Source organism: Falco cherrug, chromosome 2, assembly GCF_023634085.1.
Source record: "Falco cherrug isolate bFalChe1 chromosome 2, bFalChe1.pri, whole genome shotgun sequence".
Lineage (NCBI taxonomy): Eukaryota > Metazoa > Chordata > Aves > Falconiformes > Falconidae > Falco > Falco cherrug.
In genome coordinates, this window is record NC_073698.1 from 84405453 (window position 1) to 84430870 (window position 25418).

At 35.5% G+C, this 25418-nt stretch overlaps 1 protein-coding gene across 1 annotated transcript in view; it reads left to right on the plus strand.

Moving 5' to 3' along the window:
* The window catches only part of CFAP47 (cilia and flagella associated protein 47), a 345115-nt gene that overhangs the window by 163538 nt on the left and 156159 nt on the right, over window positions 1-25418 (plus strand). Inside the window, exons 46-49 of the mRNA XM_027816959.2 lie at window positions 1608-1804; window positions 5356-5499; window positions 6652-6825; window positions 21255-21366. Of these exons, the coding sequence (XP_027672760.2) occupies window positions 1608-1804; window positions 5356-5499; window positions 6652-6825; window positions 21255-21366 (627 nt within the window). The remainder of the gene's footprint in view (window positions 1-1607; window positions 1805-5355; window positions 5500-6651; window positions 6826-21254; window positions 21367-25418) is intronic.

Here is a 25418-nt window from a genome sequence, read left to right on the forward strand (position 1 = left end):
AAAGGACAGTTTCATTCCCTGCATAACTAACAAACTCAGGTTACTTTTGTGGAAGATAGCCCATGGGGATAACTACTTAGTGACAACATAGAAAAAAAAGAAATAATTCAAAAATTACTGGGCCATTAATCTTCTCTTTAAAAGAGAACAAACTAATTTATTTCATAGAGGGTTAAACCTGAGGTACAATTTATAATCTTTTTGATAGCCTAGTAATATTGAAAGATTAATTACATCATTGTGTAGGATTCATCTCTTGAACTTGAGCTATTTTTGTGAAAAAAAGAAGTAGTTATGACATGAGGCAGCAAGAAAGCTTCAATTTGGTGTTCATTTTTGGAGGGCTGAGAACTGAGTACAAGGAGTACTACTCTGTGGAGTACAACCCGAAATGAAGACTGCATTTTCAGTAGTTGTTATTGAACATATTAGAGTTTGAGTCAAGTTGTCATACATATCATCAGAAAATAAGCTAAATTAAGGAAGAAGAAAGGAAATTCCAGAAGAATTTGTCAGGTGTTCCCCCTCAGGGAAAATCAATTTGTTTGAAGTTTTATCTGTAAGGTTCTGTTGTGTCGTTACATAGTCTCTGACCTTCATCAGTATCTTTTCCAACTTTGTGCTGTCTTCTAACCTTGGATAACAGTGAAAAGAAACTGTTACATATAAAACTACAGTGAAGTCTTTACAGCTGCAGTCTTTGTGTAGTTTTTCAGGTTTATTAGAGACTCTTGGGAAAGTTGGACTGGGGAACTCTTTATGGTCTGTCAGGGGAGTTCTTCCTGTGACTTTCCTTTTCCTTTGGAAAATGTCCTAAAATGGTGAGCGAAGGGCTTAAAATACTGTGAAAGAGTCTGATCCTTTCTGTAAGCAAGAATGGAGGAGGAAGTCTTTGCAGCTGACTTGTTAGACCTGGCTGTGTACAAACATGGACAGCATTTGCATTGCTTCTTCCTTACGCTAGAGATTCCTGTGGGGAGTTTTTCCTGCATCCTGTGGATTGGGCAAATGGACTTCTCATGATTCTGTTCCAACTTGGACACCTCTGGCTTTTTCATAAACTCAGACTTTCAATCCAAAATTTGGCATAGAAAAAGTCTAATGAGTAGGTCTCATTAGAAATACTAAACAGAATTTCATTCATTGTTGGTGCTAGCATTACCCAAATATACTGTGTTTTATATAAATATATATATGTATGTATGTATATTTTATTTATTTATATATATATATATACTCTGACATCTGTCATGGTAACTGTCGACAAAAATATAGTATCTACTATAATTTTTTGATATTTACAGAAATATATATACGTTAAACTTTTATACTGCATTTAATAGATCTTTTAAAATACTTCTCTCTGTGCACTACTGAGCCAGCAGAAAATATTGTTCTGATGCTTAAATATACCTTTTTTAGGGAAATAAAAATTTGGCTGTGCTTATACGATAACAGTCCTAAATTATTTTGTTTGTCTTAAATTCTTGTACGTACTGTTGAGGAGACTCTTCTACAGTTTATTGGAACTTTCTCTGGGTGCTCCTTGTGATTTCAGTGTTTCTGAAAAGCCTTACAACATTGCAGTGTTTTGGTTTTGTTTTTAGATAGAAGTGATTCTGCTGATCTTCCTATAAAATTCATTCCTCGCTACACCGGTTGCTACCACTGTCAGATTCTTCTGAAGTCCTCCTGCGATGTTCGCGTCTATGAGATTGAATGTGTAGTGAACACAGACCACGCTGAAGCAGAGATTGAATTTCTAACTCCGGCTTACCAGGCAGTGATTCAGGATATTCCAATTGTAAGTTTACTTTACTACTAGAAACTAAACTGAGATTCAGGATTTTTAACAACACTACACACACAAATGCCTGTAGATACTGACGAGTATTATTACTTAAAAGTCCATATTGGTCATAATATAAATCTTGTTGGGACAAGTAGTTTCTGGCAGTTCTTACAGTAAATTATTCGTTTGATGAGCTTATTTCTGATGTTGCACTTCTGTCCTGACAATTGTTAATCTGTTACTTAATGTTACCACACTGAAAGTGAAAAAAAGGAATTGTTTAATCTAGGGAATATAGGTATTGTTTCTGGAAGAATAAAAGGAGAAATGTTGAGGAATAAAATAGAAGAATTGTTTACATAGAATTTAAAAAATATGACAAGCGTAGGCAGTATATCCTATATAGTTTTATCATATCTATTTTATATTTAAAACCCTTGAAACATGAGAAGACCAGAGAGTGAAGATGGAATATAGGCTGGAATATCATCTCCCTCAGAAAATTGTTGCTCATATTTTAGAGAACTTTCCTGATTTAAAATAAAAGAAGAAGGAGAAAAAAAAAACAAAAATTATAGGGAAGGAACTTAAGCTGTGACAGAAAGGGTAAAGATTCTTTAAGAGATAAAAATGGTAAAATATTTCCTAAGATTTGAACTATGGTTTGGTCTATGTATGTCACCTTTTGATATCAGAGGCACTGAAGACTATCAGTGAGTTAATTTATGGAAAAATGATTCTGAAATTTTTGTAGACATAAGAGTGGAGGCAGATTCTAACAAGGAGACTTAACGTCTAGGGAAAGACCATACTGTGGATATTCTGTGAAATACTGAAAGTAGACAAGGAACTAGTTCATTAAGAAGGAAGAATAAATAAACAAAATAAAAGGAAATCATATTACAGTGGTTTTTTGTACACATAATTTTTAAGATATTAATATTTATTAAACATTGTTTTATTGAATGCTACATTAGCTGAAAAAAAGCTGCTATATAACTCAGAAAGGTAAGAGGTTTTTCCACCTTGTTTAGACAGAGAGTCTCTAAACAGGTTGGCTTTATTCCTTTTCTCTTCCCCCTCCCCCCCCCCCCCCCCCCCCCCCCCATTTCTGAGTGTTTCTAAGTATATGCTTTTACATTTCATGCAGGAATCTTGCTTTTATACTTTTAAGTCCTGCTTGTTTTCTTAGCAAGGAAATAAAAAATACCGCAACTGGAGCATATACTCTGTGCATGTGTGTGTGTTTGTGAGAGTGAGAACATATATCTCTGTCTCTTTCTGTGAAATGCATACATGCAGTCACAAATTCTGCTCTGTTATGCCCTAAATTTGCAAATATCAAACACTGATGAACAAACAAATATAAAAATATAAAGTGTTTTTTTTTAAATGAAAACATCTTCCCTTAGAGAATTCTAGATTGCAAAAAGAAAGAAGTGTGTATTATAATGTCCTTTTACCTGAATCTGAAATCTGTGATTGGTTTTTGATATGGGAATTAAGGCTGAACATCTGAAGTTTCCATGATTCTCACAAGCATGAGATGAATGTAATTGTTCCATCTATCACTTTCAGCCTCTCCAGGTATAGGTCCTATACACATGCAGCCTTATTATGTACCTTGGATTTAACCACCTAGCATCCAGTGAAAAGATTCTAACTCCCTTTGCATTAATTGTGTTTCTCATTGACTTAACAGACTTTGGATAAGATTCTGCATTAAGCATAGATCCTATATGAATTAGGTTATTAAGTAATTAAAACTGTTAATGCACAAGTACAAGGGAATAGAATTTAAATATTTTATTTTCATTTTCCAACATTTGTTGTTGACCTTAATATGTTTCTTTAGAAGGTTTTAGAGAAATTCACACTATATTAGAAAGATTTGTTAGAGAAGAATTTCAAAGTGACCCTGTCTGTCAACTACATTTCTCCAGCTGACAAGTTTTTGTGTCTGAGATTAAGAAGAAATACTAGTACTATGTATTGATGTAAACATCACTAGTGTGGACAAAGGAAACATCTGATACTAATGGCACTAGAAATCATTAAGAATTAAACAACTTAAGCCCCCAAATATTTAGTCTTTCACTTTTCCTTACCAAAGACTAAGTGTGGTGATGTTTTTCCTCTATCCACCTTTTAAAACACTAGATTATCAAAGGGTGACCAGTTTTAAAACTGGTCAAGCTGTTTTTCAAAAAATCAAATTGTTCCTGATATTGTGGAGAAAAAAAACCATGAGAATAAAAATAATCTTTTGTTGCCTTTTTTTTTCCCTTATCATTTTTATCCTCAACACGATGATACCAGTTATTTTTTTCCATGTTTCTATCAGAGATGATGTAATTGTTGCTATTACAGAATTGGAGACCACAGTGGTGGAAGTATTTTGAAAAACTGAGGCACTATACACTTCTCAATGTTCCAAACAGGCATTTGTGGTCAACTACTAGGAAATTTGCCTCTTAGTTAAGAATTAAGCATTAATCATACATGTTAGTCAAACACTGGATACTGCAGGTCTTGTGCCATGCCGTGGGGTTAACTCTCATGACCACAGGTGGTGGCTTTTAGTTTCTGAAGTTAAGATAGCTGAGCTTGAGAAACTTTCAAAGAAGGAAATGAGGATTGAAGTATTATCTCTATTCCTCCAAATCCATTGTTTATCTTTGATGTTTATATACAATTTTCCATGGATGAACACCATTATGAGTCAAAGGATTTATTCTGCTTTTCACAGATTAAATCAATCTCTGTTTTGACAAGGCATATATTAGCTCTTGAATGACAGTATACTTACTTTTTCAAATGGATGTTAACCTTTCTGCCGACTGGATGTTTGGTCATCTGGTTCCTTCAAACAGCAGGAGGCTGAATAGCATTATTTTAGTTTTACTCTTTTTATGCAGCCCCCAAGCATGTATAAGTCACTTTCTACCATAATCAAGCAGTCTTGTGATACACCTGGATGCAAGACAAATATGTCTCTGAAATATACTTTCATACTACTTAGGACAGGCATTCTTTAAAGTAGATTAGTCTCTTGAAAGACCAGTTTCTGAGCATAGAGGACTGTAAGTATTCCTTTGGAGACAGAATGCTTAATTCATAAGCAAGACTGAACCTGTAATGTAGTCAGTGGCCAAATGAAGCAATATATGCTGATACACCACGTCAGCACTTCAAAGAGGTACATTAAAAGGGACAGCATTTTAGCAAGCATTAAACAGCACCATAGATACTAGTAAATGTTTATAATGATGCTTATAAATTCCATCTTGACCATTAGTTACATCATGTACATACTCTTTTAATGCGTATTGCTGCTGACAGTATTGATAACAGTACCTCTGGTTGCCAGGAATAAAGGATTTATTTTTGGCTTAATTAATTTTAAAAATCCACTGTTTTATTCCCCCCAAAGGTAGTTTGAGCCAGTACTTTGGGAAAATGAGTACTACGCTCTGATTTGATGATAACTGCAAGTAAAAGCTGAAATGCATGTTAAAAGCTTTAAATGCATAATCTAATCTACATCTTTAATTTAATTTCAGAGTAACATGTCCAACCAGGACTGGAAACTTGAAGCAATTTTGGAAGGACAGGGTTTTTACGGCCCTTCTACAATAAATGTAGGTCTAGGTGAAACAGCTCTGTATCCTCTCATGTTCAAGCCTGTTACTGAGTGCATAACAATGGTAAGAGGGAAATTAGTTTCAACATTTGAAAAGCATGCTTCTGTCAAAAAAATTACATCAGTGTCCAAATTATGAAAGTGCTTAGATATTTACAAATATTAAGTATCTTCTTGAGAGTCTGAAATTGAAAGATTGCCTACTAACTGAAGTAAAAAAACCAAAGGAACTCATTTTGCAGATCTTCAGATTAGGCATGATAAATTTCCTCACCACATTTTATTATCTCTTCCTTTATTTGCTCTTCTATCAAACCCTCCATTTTTACGAAGCGACCAGTTACTCCATAGAGATTTTGAACTTTGATCATAAAAATGTACATTGTGTTAGTATTAATTTAAATGCATATATTAAATTGTATTTAAATATCTAAGTAATAAAGTAGTAACATTGAGTATTTCCGATTGCATGCATACATCACAAATTTGTTTGTGATGGGTACTTTGTTTCATAAAATAATTTCTGTTACAAGTTAAGCCACTACTGAGAAGCTGCTTTTGCCATCAGACTAATCACTATTTTGAATGCTAAAATAAAAAGCAGAGCAAAGGCTGCAACACCTTTAGCAAGAAGTATATTATTTTTGCTTGTATACTAACTGTGAGATTTTGACTGCAGCTCACTATTCAAATGTTTGAATTGCCAGAGCCAAAAAAAAAAAAAAGTTCTGTGAAACATGAGTAATCCTTCTGCATACATTACCAACAAGATATAATGTAGTTTAGGAATCCAGTATTGTAAAACTATTAAAAGCCAAAACTCCTGGATCCTTTGACAACAAATAATTATGAGGAACGTTTTAGTTGAAGGGCAGATGGAAGTGATTGAGTAAAGCTGTATTTTATATGAGGAACAAAGATGCATGAGAACATATATTCTCGGACATTTGTTTTCCAGGAAGAAGCCAAGACGCATAAAATCTAGAAATATGAAGACTGTATATTGTTAAATTTCATATTTTAGAATAATTTAAAGTAAAAACTTTTACTGCTTTAGTTTTCCTCTCTGTTTAATGAAATAGAAAAGTCAATAGGAATGCTTTCTTGTAAGCATGCTTTGTTGCCTGGATTTAAGATTAATAAACTAAAGGAGTTGGTTTGTCAGCCAAAGGAGACTTTTACAGTCTGAAACTTTTTTCTTCTTTCTTTGTCATAGGGAAAGTTTATTCTGCGAAACAATGCAGCTGGCACTGAAAACATCTTCAGCCTTAAGGGAATAGGGAAGAAACCTCTGGCACAGGATTATATTATGATGGATTGCCAAGTGAGAAAGGTCACTCAAAAAATTTTATGGGTGCCCAATTATACCAAGAACAAGTTAACGTACAAGGTAAATATTTGCAATAATGTGACAACTATTTTTCTATCCAAGTGCCTATGAATTATATATTACAATAGCAAATATTATTGTAATTGCAGATATACTATTAAAATTCATGTATCGATGAGAAATTGTATCTAACTATAGTTTATAGTATATGGATATATTTATAGTGAGGAAGTCTGTGAGGTAGTATATGATTTTGCTGTATGTTCCATGGAAAATGACTTCTTAGTTTTATAATCTGGTTCCTAAGTGGACAACACTTCTGCAATTGCACTGTGTTTATTTGCTAGTCTTTCCTCCCTTCCTCCTCCACTGGTTTGAAACCAGTGGCCAGTTTCTCAGTTTTTTAAATCAGAGAAGGGGCTTAAGAATTCCAGGGTCTTTAAAATCTTCGTAAAGCATTGGAATATTACAGAAAAAGGACAAAAAATATTGTCCTACTAAGGGAAATATTTCAGCATGAGCTCACTATATATCTGTTTCTAATGGCCTAATGGCCTGGCCAGTCAGTGCTTGCATTTCTTGGAACAAGTTATAGCAGTTAGTGTCTTTTGCCCAGCTGTTGTTTCAGGGATGTTGGAGGAAGTTGTGCGTGTTTGTTGATGGGAAAGAAAATTTAGAGGAAATAAACAGAAGTTGTTAAAGAGCAATGGGTCACTGAGGAAATGGAGTTGGAGGTGCTGAGATAGTTGGGGTTTCAGTGGAGGAACATCCCTGCTCAAGAGGTTCATTTTATTATTAAATATAATCCTTATTATTTTCCATTGTTTTAGTTAAATATATTTTATAGGTGTATTTACACAAACACATTTGCCTATTTTAAAACACTTGTATTACTATCACTGCACGATTCTCCTACTATTTGTCTTGTCTGGATGTTTAATTTGGAAGTGAATCAAGTATTTCAGCAGTAGTTCCCCATCCATGTATAGGACCCCATGTCATATGCCAGCTGAGGCAGAATGTACATTAAAGCAAAAAGATGACTTCTGCTTTTCTTCTCAGCTACAGAGGAGGTTCCTGAGCAAGAACATCTTGGTCCTTGCTCAACAAAAGCCATCTTTGTGACTGTTACGGCATTTAGAGTAGAGAGAATCTAGATAGTATGGCTGTATACTATTTGCTAGGAGGGCTCAATCTGTGAAAACAATGCAGTAGAGCATGCCCTAAAAATTGTCAGCATATGTAAATGTATATTTTTGAACAGAGGGTTTTTTGGTTGGTGGCTTTTTTTCGTTGTGTGTTTTTATTTGGTTTGTTGTTTTGTTGGTTTTTTTTTTGTTTATTTGTAGTTTTTCTTTTGGAGGGAGTAGGGAAAAGGGGAGAATGTAGAGTCTGGAAAACAAAGATTTTGCTAGTTAACTAGTGCGGACTTGTGAAATGAGATTTTTTGTCTCTGCCTTGGTGCCAGTAGTACCAACTACTGCTTTACTCAAAATGACAGGTGTTGGTAGAGAGTGGCTTCACCTTATTTTATAAAGAGACCTCATGTGTATACCAGAGCACTCTTCTTTTAGTTAATGGGAATTCATGGCAATGTGAAATTCTTCCTTAAACTCCTGCTGGTCTCCAATTTTTCACTGTTACAGGAAGATTTACATTTAGTAAACTTTGTCTGTCATAAAGAAAGTCCAGTTTTTTGACTCATTCTTAACCCTCCCAAACAGAGTAAGAAATATATATTTTGGGCATCACCAGCTTTGACATTTTTCTTTTAAACAATCTTGGCTTTTTAGATGTGCATGCATTTACATTTATAATACATTTGTACTTTCATCTCTGAAAGAACTGAATGTTTTTGAAAGTTGACAATGGAACTATTTCCTCTGCTTTCCCATTTTGTGCAAACTCAGTATTTTTTGTGCCCATAAAAGTGAAAGACACTGAAATAACAAACTTCAAAACTGATACATTAAAATTATGCATTGTATGTCTTTGTCAGAAACATTGAGTTAAATGGATTTATGACAGTTGTAATTATTCCAGGGTGAGCTATGTTTGATTGAACTTTGACCTTGAGAGTGTTCTCTGGGTACCAAAATCTGGGGTTTAGGTGTTTTTTTTCTTCTGCTTGCTTTTGTGGTGGTTTGTTTTGCCCCACCCCCCCACTTTTTTTTTTTTTTTTCCCCTCTGTGAAGCAATGCTTGACAGTCTGATTGTGTGTGCTCCTTTTGCTCTGGACCTTTTGGTGGAGAAGTAGTACTGCCAGCTATTTCATGCTTGTATGTGTGTAATTGATTAATTAGTGTGAAGAATGTATTTCCTCTATGCTAGGATTTTACCCAGAAGGTGTTGCAGATCAGTTGTTGAAGCAAGATGGGCTGGAATTGTTGGAAAAGGCACGATTACAAAACCTACCAGTGTCTGGAAAGTGTCTCCTCAACAAAGCAAACAATATTAATCACTTCCACCACTGTCCAGCAGATGTCATGTAATGTCTTGCACTGTTCTTCTAGTGAGTGAAGATCATTTGCTCGCTTTTAATTCTGAAAGGCTTAGTCTGTAAATTAGGATTTAATCAGTGAATCCAGAACATGATCACCATTATCTGTAGTTATTAGGACAAAGGGGAAAACCTTCTGTAAGAGGGGCCTGTGACCAAGAACCTTGTTAGAAATGTGAAATTAGCTTTATTTACTCAGAAATGTATAGCACGAAAGGCAACAGGAAAAAGAAGTGATACTAATTCTGTTGTTGTTGTTTGTTCCATGCTGCCTGATTACTGTAATTTCTGGATAGTCTGTTGTGAAGCAGAGCAAAACAGACTGCAATTTTGTCTTTGTCAGTGTTTCCCTTGAGGGCAGTTGCTGACAGCCCAATAATTCCTCCTCCTTTTTAATCCAGCATCTTTGAAATTTTACTGTATTGTCCTTTAGCTAAATTGATGATTAAGTAGAAGAAATCTTGTCAGTTTTGGTAGGGGCAAAACAAAGACAATCCAGACAGTAATAGTTATAGAAATGTTTTTGATGGAATCTTGTGTAATTTTGTTGGCTAGTGAATATCTTCATTATTGAATTGGTTGGTTGATTTGCCCTGTATGTCCTCTACTGATGGAATGTATCCAATATACAAGGTAACTTCTCATAGATTATCTTGGATGTACATGATATTTTAAAAAAAAACTTCAGTATTTAATTTACTGGAGTAATAAGGCTCATCTTATATCAAGAATAGTACAAGGTGTGCCAGTAGGTGATGAGCATAATTTACAGGCATGCCCACAAACAATTTACCGCACAATGAATACCTAGCAATAAGTAATTTAACAGAATTAATACTTGGGTAATTTTGCCTTTGAGGTGTAAATTTAGCTTCACTATTTCATTTTAATAACTGAATATATTAAACTATAAACTTGATAAAAACTCATTTCATTAAAAAATTAATTACATTGTATATATGCTACTCTGTTTCTCAGTATTCACCATATTTATCTAATGGCCTCAACCAAAATAAGGGTACTACTGCAAAACTGAGTATTTAAAGTGAAAGTTAAGTCTGGGAGGAGGAAAGGGCAATAGTCTTTCTTTTCCTCCGTTAAGCCGTCTTCCCTCTGAATAATGCTTTTCTCATTTCAAACACGTATGAGTGTTCATGTCTGGAGCCGCAATAATTTGTGCATGTGTGGTTTGCTTGTCTGTGTAACCATTAGTACGTATCAAGAGAGTTGGCGAGGGAGGAAGTGCCTTTGGAATTCAGTGGAGGTCATGTGCATGACTCCATCGGCCTACCTTTAAAAAATGGTAAGCAAAACACTTTCAGTGCCCACAAAGCATTCCATGAATAAAAAGACAATTTCCATAAATTCCTTTGAAAAATGTGAATGTTTTATGAACTCTTTCCTGCTGATTGATGTGTAAACCTTAGGGGAATATTGCCACCATGCTTTTCATGGCTGGTGCTAGGGGACATTACAACAAATAGCCTTTCTCATGATTAGCTTACTCCTGGGTCTGAAAAAAGTCACAAAAGAATTCATAAAGAATTTGTGGACATATAATGTCAGCCAGAGAGCACATCCTTCTCTGATACTGAATAAGAGGTTAGTGACTGTAATGTAAGTGGATTTTAGTGGCTATAAAATTAGATTAAAATCATCCTACAAGAGTAGGATGTGTAAAGTATTTCTATTAAAAATCCAATCTGTTAGTCTCATGACAAAATTTTTTATACCGTTTTCCTTTGATTTTTATACAAAACTCTGCTGAATATAAATAATTGTCTGGTGTGGTGATGGTTACTTCTAATGACAGCTTTGATAGTAACTTTAGCTATAAAGATGCCTAGTTCTTTCAAGGCTTGGTTTTGCAGTAACAATATAAAACTGTTTAACTGGTTTTCTCTGTGTGGTTCAGAATAGATGTCATTAAAGTAAACTCTCCAGAGGAACTGCAAGGCTCAGATAAATTTCCTTTCAGGTATTAGGTTATACAAACTGTTAATAATTTCCAAAGGTATTGTAGAATAAATACATTAAAAAAAAATATTAAATCCCCTGTTCTTCAATGTATTTCTGTCTATCCTCTGTACATCCATTTTAGCTCTTTACAATGCCAATGAAAGAATGACATGAAGGTTGAGTATTTGTAACAAATGTCTCAAAATAACAAAATTATTTACTGTACACCTCTAATGAAGGGCTTCCCTGTTCAGGATAAGTCTTGTTTGGTAATGTTTGTGAGGTTGCCTGAAAATAAATTCCACACAACTCTTGTAACCTTATTGCTGAAGGTTGTATACCCTCATCAAGTTTGTACTCTTTAACCACAAGTAAATCTGTGTATTCCATAATCCTTCTGATTTTTTCTGTCCATCCTATTTCAATCCTTTTGGCTTCCACATTACCTGCCAGAGCTTCTCTGACAGGCTTCACTACAGAAAAAGCATTTTTCATAGCAATAATGAATAGTACAAAGGCCTACAGAACATAAGAATAACCGTAGTTATTGGCAGGTTTGTGGTTGGGTTTTTTTGGTTGGTTTGGGTTTTTTTGTGTGTGTGTGTGTGATTATTTGCTATGAAATTGTTTGATCAGGTAAAGGTATAGTAAGCCCTTAGGTCTGATTTGTTTTCTGAGATAGAGTAGATAGGTCTCGGCAGGTGGCCTGGGTGGGTTGTGAAACGGGATTTTGTAGCACACTTTTTTTAGAACTCTGGGTTGCAGCTGAACAAGTGCGAATTATGTGGGGAATCTACTCAGTGCAACGTAAAGATGTTTTATTTCAGTGTTATAATATGCTGATGGCAAAAGAAAATATAAGAGTTAAAAGAATTCCTAATAACTCAGGAACCTGCGAGGAATGCACAAAGGGAGAGCTAGGGAAAGTAATGGAGTCTTCTTTTGAAACATTTGTCATTCTTGACAGCATAGAAAAAAAATATGTTTATCAGATTGATCAGTGACTCTCACAGACCCAGTTCTGACATATTTCTGGAGCATTAACTTTTTAATAAGTAGGGCCTGTCAATATTGTTAAACAGACATGAAAAATAATTTCCAAATGGAAACCTTGAGCATATTGCTGTTTGTTATACAAAGTGATAGGGGAATTTCAGTATATTTGATTATATTCGATATGTCCGCTCACCACTTTGGCTTGATGTGTCATGTGACGTTTTTGAAGTTATGCTTATTTGGTTATTCACGTCTGGAAAAAATGATTTTTTTTTTACCATAATTTTGAAGATTGGCTTTTCATTCCTATTCATCCTAAATAGCCATGTTACAGTTCTGCAGAATGAGTTTTCAAACCTGTGACTGATAAATTAGTTTAAAATTGTAATATTTTGTAAATGCTCCATTTATAATTTCTGGCTATGTGTAAATAATGACTTGAGATATAAGACAATGGAGAATGCTATAATTTAAAAATTAAATCTTAGGAGATGGATTTATTTGAGCAAATTTTCTGCATAATGATAGCTAATAATAATTTACGGTTTGTTTTCATTGTTTTATTTTACAGTTCTTATTTTCTGAGTGATACTGAAAAGATGTAATATACATTGTGTGGGTTTGAGGATATTTGTCATTAAAGAAATTCAGCATTTCTTCACTGAGTTAATTGTAGTGATCGCATGATAATTATTACAGCAACTTTGAACAGCATTGATGTTTCTTATGTTACACGTTGCCTTTCTAACAAAACCTATGCATATAATGCATCTAATTTTGTTACGAACTTGAAGGACTGATAATGATATGTGGATCCAGGCTGTAAAACAGAAATTTTATTGGAAATTCTATTCCATTTTAGCTTATTTTTTACTTCTTTATTAGTTTTTTTAAAATGTGTAATACCAAAGTATTTTATTCACTATCAACAGGGGTTTTTTTACATTGCTCAAAAAGATAATTAATTCTATTATACTGTGAAAATATGAGAAATAGTAGTGAAAGACTACTTTAATAGTCTATCAAACTCCTTCCTTTTTTCTTGTTTTTTTCTTTATTAAATTGCATGGTGTGATGGAGCTTGGGCTTATACATTCCTCTAAAGTACTTAATAAACATCTTTAAAATTATGTACTAATTATTTACCATTTTTATATTAGTTCCTGATTGATGTGAGATTTTATTAATGAAGAAGAATATTCTTTCAAAATCTTTGTAAATGGGTATAATTCATACATAAACTATGGGAAGAATAAATCCATATATTTTTTTAAGATGATAGACCTGCTAGGGTATAGGGATAAACACTGAAGTGGAAGTTTGTCTTTTCCTAGTTTGCTTATAAAGTTAAAAATTTTTCACACATAAGATCACCTGGTGTATTTTCTAATGGTTATGCCAAGGAATGTTACAAAGATGTTAAAGGATGGAAGAACTACGAGTAGAAGTTTTTACAAGACAGCATTAACATTGATATGATTGGGGTTTTGGCAATAGGATACTCACAAAGATTATAATTAGAATCCCCAATGTTACATAGATTGCAGGTGTATTAAATTGGTCAATATTTTAAGAAACTGCAGTTATTCTTGCCTGATAAGTTCTGTGTGTGTGTGTCTGTGTGTGTAGGTCCACCTGTTTCTAGCTGTATAAATACTGTATGTAAGTATGTATCTATGCAACCCCACTCTTGATATGATTCTGTCTTAAAAGGAATTTAATTTTTTGGTATCGGATGGATATGGAATCCAAGATTTCCTTTTTTCTGTTCCATGGTTCTCATGAGAGTGCCTCTCCCCAAAACATTTCCAGTTAATGTACTCTGTATGCACCAATATTGTTGTTAGGTACAAGTTCTTACTCTTTTCTGGTGTAGAATTATTCATAATGATACAGTTTCATTACTTTTTTTCTTGACATTTTCATATTTATTAGGATACCGTTGAGACAAGATTTTTGTCTTGATTCAGGTTTGATCATTCCTAAATTACAAAAAGTTCTATGAATGCTAGTCTTCTTTCCATAAATTCCAGTTAATCTATCTGTAATTGGTCATTGCTCCCTCCTTGCAAATTATGACAAATGCTAATGGACTGCCTCTCCCACTAACTGGTAGAAGCAATTCCATATGATTCCATTGACTCATATTAGATAGCTTGTAAATCTGAAGATTTTTTTTGTTGATAAAAGAGCCCCTGTTTAAGCCCTATTTTCTTACTTCAAAATTTACTTGCCTAATAATAATGATCTGTAGTAGATGTTTTTAGGTACATTCAGGTGCCTTTGAGAACATGTTTTTGCAGATTATGATAAAATGTAAAATCATATAGTGCTACATCTGTGACTAAAATTGTGTGCTATTCCTACATACAATCCTCATAAAAATACATTCTAATAGGAAATAGCTTTCTAATATTTAGAATTAAGTTGACTTAAAGCTCTCTGTATATAAATTCTTCCATCACTTTGCTCTGAGCTCTCCTCTGCACTTAGATCTTTGCAAGTAATTATTATTCCCAAAATCTGAAATTTCTGGACTTTTCCCATGCATACTTTCACATTTTCCGTCTTTTATACTGTCTGAGTGTTCTTGGATGTATTGTTATTATATTAATATAGCTACATTTAAGCAGACAGGCATTACATGACATTATGCCATATTGGAACCTCAAATGTCTGTGAACATTTCTCATTAAATAGGATTCCTGGTATGAATTCTAATATTATTATAAACTGCCTTGTGTGCATGTGCAAGTGTGGCCATGCACATTTAGTATCCATTTGCCATCTGAGGTTGATCATTTAGTCTCAGTAACACAGTTGATAAATCACATGGCCATTAGAGAAAGGGAAATTGCAACGTAAGGAATACATAAAAGGTAACTAGTGAGCGATGTCTGTTACAACCAAAGAGCTTGTCAGGATATTGGAGGGAGGAGATAATACTGTTGTGACCACTGTTTGGAGACTGGAGCCCCTAAGGTGTGAATAACTTAAATAGCAGAGATAAATTGGGTTGCTTATAAAGATAAATGAATGGGAGTGATTCATTAACAATAAGATGGTGAATATTCACCTCAGTAGGAATAGCGAGCAGCATAGAGAATACTAGGGAGTTTAATGACTGCAGTAGGAGGAAAGGTGACAGCAGGCTGAGGGTAGGTAGCATCAGTTATGTACAATTTTTAACATGGATTTATAATGGCCAGAGAAATAATGAAATGGCTGTTTCTTGGGTGCACTACTCTCATATTCATTATAGTCAGTATCTGATCCCAAAAGGTTTTAGAATGTGAACATGAATGAAAGAAAAAGACATAAACATTTTGATAGCTGTAATAGTGTGAAAAATCCTTTCTGTGACTGGCTGAGCAGCTACTCTTGCATTTCTAGTCATTTAAGAGAGTCCATCTGATGTTACAGGAACAGCCAGTAGTCACTGACCATTAGTACTTTCCCCTGAGAGTAACTCACACATGATCAAATTACTGCAGAATCTTCCTGAGTTCCAAAAGCAATGGAAATTGTCATACCCCAAAGTTCTTACTGTGATCCTAAACTCATTCTTACTTTCAGTCCAGAAGGTACTTGGGCGAGACTTTCATCTGTTAGTTACTATTTACACTGGATTCTATCAGCAGAACACGATGGAGTGAACATCTATTGTTAAAGTCGTTTCATTTTTAAGCTTAACTATATCACACTAGAGCTAGAAAACTGGTGGGATAGCTCCAGTATTTTTGCCATTTTGGCCTAATTTTTTAAAAATGCATTTTTATCAAGATCTGTCTCATTGTGGAAACACAGTTCAATATGTAGCTGTTAGACAGGAGAAGGGAGAGGAAGCAGCGACAATGATGGCATAAGTCTTTGGTGCATATTGGAAGCTGGAGAACATTATGTCAGGATGTTCAGTCAGGGAAAGTCAATATGGAGAATGACACATAAGCAATGTGTGTGGGCTGTTGGGGAGTTGTTGCATATTTGGGCTTGTGAATTTGGTTAAATTAAGAACAGAACTGGCTTTATCTTTTGGTGCAAAGGCTTAGATAGTAATGTAGATTAGTTGATTCAGCATCAAGGTATATTAACGCTTAAATTAATACAGAAATAGGCATTCAGATTTAATGTTACTAAGCTGACAGGATATCATAAGAGAAACCTTCAGTAGTCAGTTGTTGTGTTTTATACCCATATTTCATAACATCACTTTTAGTACTCATTGCTTTATAGCATAAATAGTATTCATGAAACTATGTGTATAAATAGAAAAAATGTTGAATACAGTACTGCTGATAGATGTTTTATTTCTGAATTCATTGGGTAGTTTGTCATTTCAGATGTTCAAGTTTTTGTATTTTAATTTCCTCTTTTGTGAGAATTCTAACACCTTAAAAAACTAAGGAAAGCTTTTTGATACTTTGCTGGAGAGGATGGAAGGAGGGTATTGTGTATGGTAGCTTACCTTACAGTCCCAGTTCTCTGATAATTTAGAGTTGGGACATTTTGAAGCATACCATGGCTGTCTTTCTACCCTTGAAGGGAAAAATCCATGAAATGGCAGTGTGTACTCTGATTTCATCTTGGTGTGCAGCCATGGAGCAGTACATACATTGTGCATGTGGGTGAGGACAAGAGAATACAGCTGTTAATGAGACCTTTAGGAAGGGTTTGGGAAATATGATTACAGAAGGCAGACTGACAGGAAGCTACTTAGAATTTTACAATTCTAGGATTTGGCTTGTGTAGCAAATGAGAAGCATATATGTTTATGAAGTAGTGTGATTATAACTGAATTAGTCGAAACTTTATTAAACTAAAACATTACCAGGAAGACTAAATTTTAGACACAAGGAGGGAAAAAGAACACTATCAAATGGGAAAAGAATATATTTTTTTAAAAGTCCAATTACCATTAAAATATGGTGGGAACAGTGGAAAATCCATAAAAAGAAAGGAGGAGAATTAGAGGCTCATAAAGAAGAAAATCAATTGACAAACTTTAGCAAACATTTCAGGTAGCATTAAATGATTTGCAGCGTTTGAGAGGTGAAAAGATTAAATAAATCAAATGAGTGAACGACAAATTATTGAGAGAGAGCTCGTGCACAGAGATAAGGCGGTAACTAGTGCTATCCCAAGGTAACAAGTCTACCTCTGTCTTTACAAAAAAATACCATTCTCTATAAATTAGTAATGAACTCATTTACTACCAAGGGAACAGTGGGGATTCACAACCATTTATAGTGAGAAATTGCATAATTTTTCATGGGAAAATACTATGCAGTTAGAAAGCTGATGTTTTGTGATCTAGCTTCTGATGTCCAGTACCTAACTTCTAGAAGTTTTCATGAAAGTGGGAAAATTTAAAACAGCCAAGTTAACTGCTTTACTGTAGTCAAGCATAATTTTTGAATTTTTCAAAATATGGACTTCAGTTATTTTAATGTAGTCAGAAGAGAAACCACAAACCTTCAGATCTATCATTCCAGCATGTTTTGTACAGAATGTATGTAGAGAAAAATCTTTGCTTTCATTAAGGATTAGAGTGGTGATGGAAGACAAAAATACCTTAAAAGTAATCAGTGTTAATATCAACAGTACCATTTTTATACCTGTCATGTATACACATAATAATAAAAATTTGTGCACAGGCTCATGCATATGATTCTAGATTGTTAAAAGCAAGGGTATTCTAGTGCTGGGAAGTCTTTTGAACAACTATAAAAAGACTCAGAGGATTTATGTCATTAAATTCATACTCAGAGAGAACAAAACCTCCAGTGGATTTGGAAGCTTTCATAAAAAAGGGTAAAAGAGGTGACAAAGTTCCGAGCTGTTGATTGCTTTCTTTTAGACAATTCTTGCCTTGAAGTCCACAGATTTAGACAACTATCTGGGTTCTCTGTCTAGCTGGAGGAAGTAGGCACCCAGAAACAACTGTGAAAAGAGCCAACAAAAGGAATGGAGAATCGTATTAACAGGCCTGCAGTAAAGTATTAAGACATGTTTTCTCTTTGGATGTTTAGTTAATCTCTTCCATCTGAGCATATTAGGGCCAAGGAGCTGGTTCCAGGATCTACCGGTCTGGCCACTGCCCTAAACTTCTAGTTACTTGGTAAAAAAGTGTTACTCTTAGTGTTTTGTGGTTCTATAGGTGGGGATCATCATAAATCAGACTTCAGATATCCATGAAAAACTGTCTAATTAGGATCTGATGGAGTTCAGTCATAAAGTATATGCAGCAAAGCTATCCACTGTGAAGGAAAAAACCATTTCTGGCTCTGTCCAGGAGTGAAAATCTCAAGATCTTTCCTAGCAAAATATTACCTTCCTTTACCGGGGTAGGTTACAGCTCAGTGGAGAAAATATGTGTGTACCTTTCAGAAGTAGGTGCCCTTTTTTATTTTTTTTATTATTTTTTTTTTTGTCTAGTCACATTTGAGAATTGTTGAATTCTGCTGGTTCTGGCCAGTAAAAAATGCATAAGGGATGGTGACAAGAAGCTATGATTGCCTGTCCATTGCCTGCCTCTCATCCCATCCATACTGAACAAAAAAGTGACAAAAGGAAGATGAACCCTCTTCAAGAGACAGTGTAGCAATAGATATATACTTCATGCAAGAAGAAAATGGACTTACTCAGCACTTAGTGGAAATATAATACTAGAAGGGACCACAAGCATCCATAGGTCTCCACGCCCTAGAATTACAGGCAGTTATGTAGTAAACATTTAGTTTAGAAACTCACAGAATATCTAATTTATGTGACTCTTACACCATGAAAGAAAAAAAAAATCATTCTTCGCTCTACGAAAAAATATGGGACCTGCGAAAAAAGATGACAACTGTAATGTGTTTTTGTAAAAATGGGGTTTGAGATTGCCAGTGTCTTTGAACAGTGAAAAACCAGTGCATTTGTTAAGTAAACATCCCAGATGATCCTAGGAAGTTAACCATGTCCAGCACTAAGAGAAGAACAAACGAAAAAAATCCAGCAGTTTTACCAATCTGATGCAGGGGCAGGAAGGGAGAATTCCTTCATGTCTCTTGATATGAGCATCTGGATTCAAACACTGAAACAGTGGCCACATATATACTGACATGACTTCATTGCTTATACTCAACATTTTCCTGTTGGGTTATGCTATCACTTCCTTAAGGTTAACAACTTCACTTTAAAATAATTTAGCTTCTGTTAATTCTCTACTCTATTTGGAAAGGTATCCAAACCTTCTTTTGAATGACTTAAAACCATCAAAGCTCCAGTCCATATTTATTCATCTGCAATGCACATCTGTTTCATGTTTACAGTCAACTGTGCCAGTAGTGTTCCTTTTACTTTGACATCTTTTGGTGGAAACTAGTCTGATATGTCCAGTCTTTGACAGAAACTGTATTACCCTACTTCCCTGCTTTTTATCCAATTTAAATTAATCACATTTATCCTACTTTTGCTTCTGCCTCCATGTTACTTTTTCTTACATAAAAAGCCAATTCAACAAGGCTTTCCGTCATTGTCTTTTTGGCTCGTTTTTTTCTTGACAACTAGTCAGTTTTTCTATTATTTTTGGTTGTTGGACTACTAATATCTAGCTTGAAATGCCAGTTTACTGGGGAAGAGGAAGATATTGCCTTACAGTTGGTTTTTTTTTCTCTGTTACTTGGAATAGAAGTTCCAGATTGTACTAGCACTTGAATAAAGGATTATATTAACATAAATACCCCAGAGAGGACAAACATTATAGCAATGGTTGGCTGTAATAGAAGGCAAGATGATCTTAGAACTGCTTTTCTCTACAGAAAGTATGAACAAAACTTACTAAAAAACAAACAAACAAACAAAAAAAACAAACAAAAAACTTTGGGGTGGAAGAAAATGATCTGTGCATCTAATACTTTTACTGTCATGAAAAAGATCTTTTTTAGAATCCAAGTCTTAGATGCTTGACAGGCTAGGTGAGGTCATTAGTGAAATGAATAAATGAGCTGGGGGAAAAAAAAAAAAAAAGCCTTTCTGACTTGATTTGTTATTTCACTGAAAATTCACCTAAACAGCACAGATACAATTTTATTATTTAATAAGAAACTAAATCATGCTACAGTACTACATGATATCCTGAAAATATTTTTTTAAAAGAGTTCTATGTCTGTGGTAATCATCACCTTCAGTCAGATAGCCACTGCAGGAATTGTGGCGTCATTAAATACAGTCTCTCAGCAGCAGTTTGCTTCACCCAGTGGCAGAGGTAACAGAAGAGAGTGTGTGAGCAGGACCAGTCATGCAGTCCACCTGCTGGCTTTCTGCACAGCCAGTGACTTAAGCAGATAATTGTCAGCTGTGGTTGGTAATGCGTCAGACTTGAATGTCTGTTCCGTGAGCAGCTGATCATAGAGTCTGTCCGTAGCAAACTTATACAAGGGACAAAGAAATGAGATGCAATTAAGGAATACTCTCATTCTATATTTCTGCAATCAACTTTGTAGTTTATAAAATCTAAAGTTCAGCCTATGAAAATTGTATTGATCTTTTCATTTTTCAAATAGTTACTATGTGTGCCACTGTATACGTGTCATTTACGAAATATGACATATCAAAAAGCATGGTTTATTATCACTTGAGATATAGCAATTGATGTTGAAACAGCACTTCAGATTTTGCTTTGCTCTGTCTAGTTAGATGGATCACTACTGTTAAACCTCTTTGTTACACTTCTAAAGAAAATGTATGTAAAGTATTAAAGGCCTGACTGCAAATCTCTGCATATGCAAGTAGTTCCATATTCTAAATGAGATACTTCTACTCATGTTGAATAATGACTTCAAAATTTATGCTTGATATGATCTGTATATGCCAGCACTACTCTTACAACGTGTATTCTTTTCATATGCTTAAAGGTTAAGACTTTCTAATGGGCTAGGACTTACTTTATATTCTACTTTTCAAAGCAAGTAGAATGGATACTGTGCCTGTAGTGTTCTTGCAACAGTAACTTGCTTTTGATGATTTTTCCTCTGTGAATTCTCTTCACCAGGTATCTTCAGATCTTTCAGTGGTGGGTGGCGCACCTGTTATTACTGTAGAACCAGATGACACAGTTGCTTACACTTTGACTGTATCTCCGTGGAGACGAGGAATCTTTCAAGGTACAATGTAGAACCCAAGTTGTGGTGGGTTGACCTTGGCTGGACACCAGGTGCCCACCAAGGTTCTCTATCGTTCCCCTCTTCACCAGAACAGAGGAGGAGAAAATAGGATGAAGAAAACCTTGTGGGTCAAGATAAAGGCAGTTTAATGAAGCAATAGCAAAAATTGTGTGTGTGGCAGTGAAGGAAAACAAAAGATGTTATTCTCTACTTACCATCAGCAGACAATGTTCAGCCACTGCCCAGGAAGCAGGGCTTCAGTACGTGTAGCAGTTGCTCTGGAAGACAAACATTGTAAATAATGAATGCCCCCCAACCCCCACCCCCCTTTCTCTTAGCTTCTATGCCTGAGCAGACGTCATATGGTATGGAATATCCTGTTGGTCACTTTGGGTCAGCTGTCCTGGCTATGTCTCCTCACAAGATTTTCCCACCCCCAGCCAACTGGTGAAGGGGCAGTGGGGAAGGTTGGAGAGCCAGCCTTGATGCTGTGCAAAACCTGGTGTGTTATCATCACCTTTCTAGCTACCCGTACAAAGCATGGCACTATGAGGGCTGCTGTGAGGTTCAGTCAGACCCAATAGACAAGAATATAAAATATCCCTATAAATTAGCAGATTAAATCTGTTTACATTTAATGCTTACATTTCTGTTCAACATAACCTTTCTTTTGGAAGTAAGGCTATAACCACTGCTGACACTGGGTTTTATGCTGGCTCATTTTTATTTTTAAAGATATATTACTATAAATATGTGGTCAGGTGCTTAAAAAATGCCAGCATATGTGCAACATTATGCAGTTAATTGGTCTATGAAAATTGACTTAATAGGAATTAATTATTTTGAATTATGACCAAGTTCTTGGGTCTAAATTTAATTTTCCAGAACCTGTTGAGTAGCTGTAGTTATCTTAGCGCTACTAGAACCAAAAGTTTAAAGGCAGAGAGCAGAATTTGATTCTTCCCTTGATTAAAATTCAGTCTGTTGACCACAAGGCAAGAGTGCTTACATAGAATGTAGTGAAGCTGCTTCCTATTTGAGATGTGTAGAGTACAGGGATGCCTAAAATTAATAGCAATAATTTGTATCAGTCCATATTTATAGTAGTATTCTTATCATACAACAGCAAAACTCTTGCTTGTCTTAATTAACATCAGCATGTCACATTTAACATTTTGTCCTGCAAATAAGTCTTTAAAGCATGTATTTTATTAACAATTCAGCTTTCATAATTTTCATATGCTTAGTAGTAAGTTTACAACTCCATGGTGCTAATTCTTTGATGAATAATATGAAAAGCACAATTGTGAGAATGAGGCTGTACAATTGGTCTTTTTCTTCCCTATAGAGTAGCTATTGTAGTAATGCTCAGCAGAGTACGAGAGTGTATCTGGGAGGACACACTCTTGAAAGTAACTGAATAGCACTGCAGGAAACTTAGATTTTAACAACTTCTTAAATGAAAGGATTTCTAATACTGGATAAATTTCTTCATCCAAAATGCTTACTGTATAGTTTTGATTTTGTGGGTTCTTAACTCCAAACACTTGATTCTGCTACCTTCTTAGACAGTTGAGATTAATGATAGCTGTTTTCTCAACATTAAAAAGTTATTAAATCTTGTCCCTGAGGTTGCCAAACTAGTTTGCTCTTTTGGTCATTATGGTTTTAATATCTGTGGGAAAATTACTTTGGGGGGAAATTAAAGAGAAGGGGGACCTAATAGAAGCGTAGTATTCCAGAAAGCTTTTTTTAGGGTAAAATACAGCTGTGGCTTTCAGGATGGTTGGCATGCACAGAATCTACTTTGCCACAGCTCCCTAAGAAACACATCCTGTCTTCTCAGCACATGCCGATAGGAGTGACGGAGGGTGGAGTGGAATGGAGACCCCGCGGCCAGGCTCTGTTGAGTTCCCTGTGGGAATGGGAATTTGATGGTACCACACAGCTGTCAAGCTGCATACAAGTTGTCAAATAAAGAATCTATGTGTAGATGTCTGCTTATGAGCCAACCATTGTGGAGAAATTACTTTCCTCAGATGAAATAATCTCATTGTGATAACAATGCACGCCTCCATCTCAAAGTTACCTGCCTCCAAGGTACACCTCGCTGGGCATATGATACCAATCAGTAACAAAAATGTGTATGACTGGAGTCACTCAAGCTCCATCTAAATGTAAAGAAAATAGAATGGTCTTGGACTGGAATAAGTCCAAGAGGGGGGAATTTTCTAAACTCTTGAATTTCCAAACTCTGATTTAGTGTTTAACTTAGTTAAACAAATCTGTGCACAAAGTTCAGTCAAGCTTGACCTACTCTCTAAAGCTGGTACAAATGAAGGGACTTCCAGTCAAAGGAGTCAACCTTGGGAAGGATGAGAAGCTAAGATCAGATAGTGAAAAGAACACCATTGTCTAAGTTACACAGAAAGAAGCCTTTAAGTGAAGAAAGTTCTGGCTATGAGAGGAAACAGGATGATAAGGTGTTGCAATCCACTGACATCAACAGAAAATTAGTTGAAAATAGGACAAAGAGAATTGTGGTAGTGGGAGATCACGATCTCCAACTCAAATAGTCCCCTGAAAGACAGCAAGACCCTGCTTGAAGAGTATGTGTAGTTAGCAGAGAGCTTCAGTAGTGTTATCTGAGGATGTGTGCTAATATGCAAAGGAGGGGAGAAGATAGGGAAGACTCCGTTGTCAGTTGATGCGCTGAACGTGTCTTCTCCTCCATAGCGAAGCCTATTGGGTAAGAACTTTATTCTGTGACTAACTCATGCTAGCCCTGAAGTGCATCGTTTTAAGCTTGCTCTGCAGTCAGTGTATTATCACCGGCAATCTTTGAACCTTATTCTGTCACAAACTTGCATTTTGTATAATAAAAACCTTCAGCTGAAGTTCATTTTGTGTAAGTCTTTGGAGATGTGAGTAGTTGTTTTAAGGGACTTGACTCAGCTATGCTGTCGGCAGGGGTCCCTGAACCGGTTGGTCAAATCACCCCCCGATACAGGGGGCTGTCAAAACACAGGTAGCGGACAGGCTGATCAGACGCAAGGGTCTCGTCTTTCTTGGGAAACTGACAGGCTGATCAAATATAAAGGGTTGAGAGAATCCCCCTTCTTAATGTGACACTACCTGGTGTGTAAAATGTATGTAATAATGCCATCTCAATTCACAGGTGATTTGAGAAAAGAAATCAATACTTGTAACAAAGTTTGACCTAGTGCCACAGGAAGACTTCAGTGCCTTCTTGTTAAATCTTAGCCCTGAGACAAAATGCACTTTCTATCAGTAGGAGTCAGTTTTCAATGAAATTTGCAACCATCAGAAATGTTCACCAGGAAATACTGAGGATGCACTATATTTTAACTTATGCTTTTTTTTTCCAGGCTTTAAAGATTTAGGAATATTCTTCTCTTCTGGCTTAGAAAACCCCCATTTCTTTTATATATACTGAAAGTATCAGTAGAAGGATTTCCAAGGGATCTATCAATTAATAAGACGTGGTAAAATCCATGCCCTCAAAGGGACAGAGATGGTGTGTTTGGGTTGACATCTCCTATGCTCTGTCATTCCCCTAACTTCTATTACAATGGTTTCTGTTACATTTGGAAATATTATATGTTCACTGAATGAGAAAAAAAGAGAACAGCCAGCCTCCCTAATCTGACAGAAAAGTTATTGGTTCAAAGACTGGGAAGCCACGTATGTTCTTTCTTTTCAGCAACCGTTAGCTTATTTTATGCTTTAAAATAACTTGATAGAAGGCTGAAGTTATCCTTTAAAGACAGACAGGGCTCAGTTATCTACCCCTGGCTCAGTGCTTGCTTTAATCACTACCTTAGGAAATGGTGTTAATTCTTCCTCTGGAGCAGGGACAGTTTCGATTATGTCACAGAAACCTCTACACATTCTTTAATAGTTCAGCTGCTGTAGGAGGGAGAGGGGTGAAGGAAAGAGAGGCGACTGTCACAGGTTTGAAAAGCAGCAGCTGATTTTGCTGTCTGGTGTTAGGTGTGATACTAACCTCCCTACCATGTGTCCTATCTAAG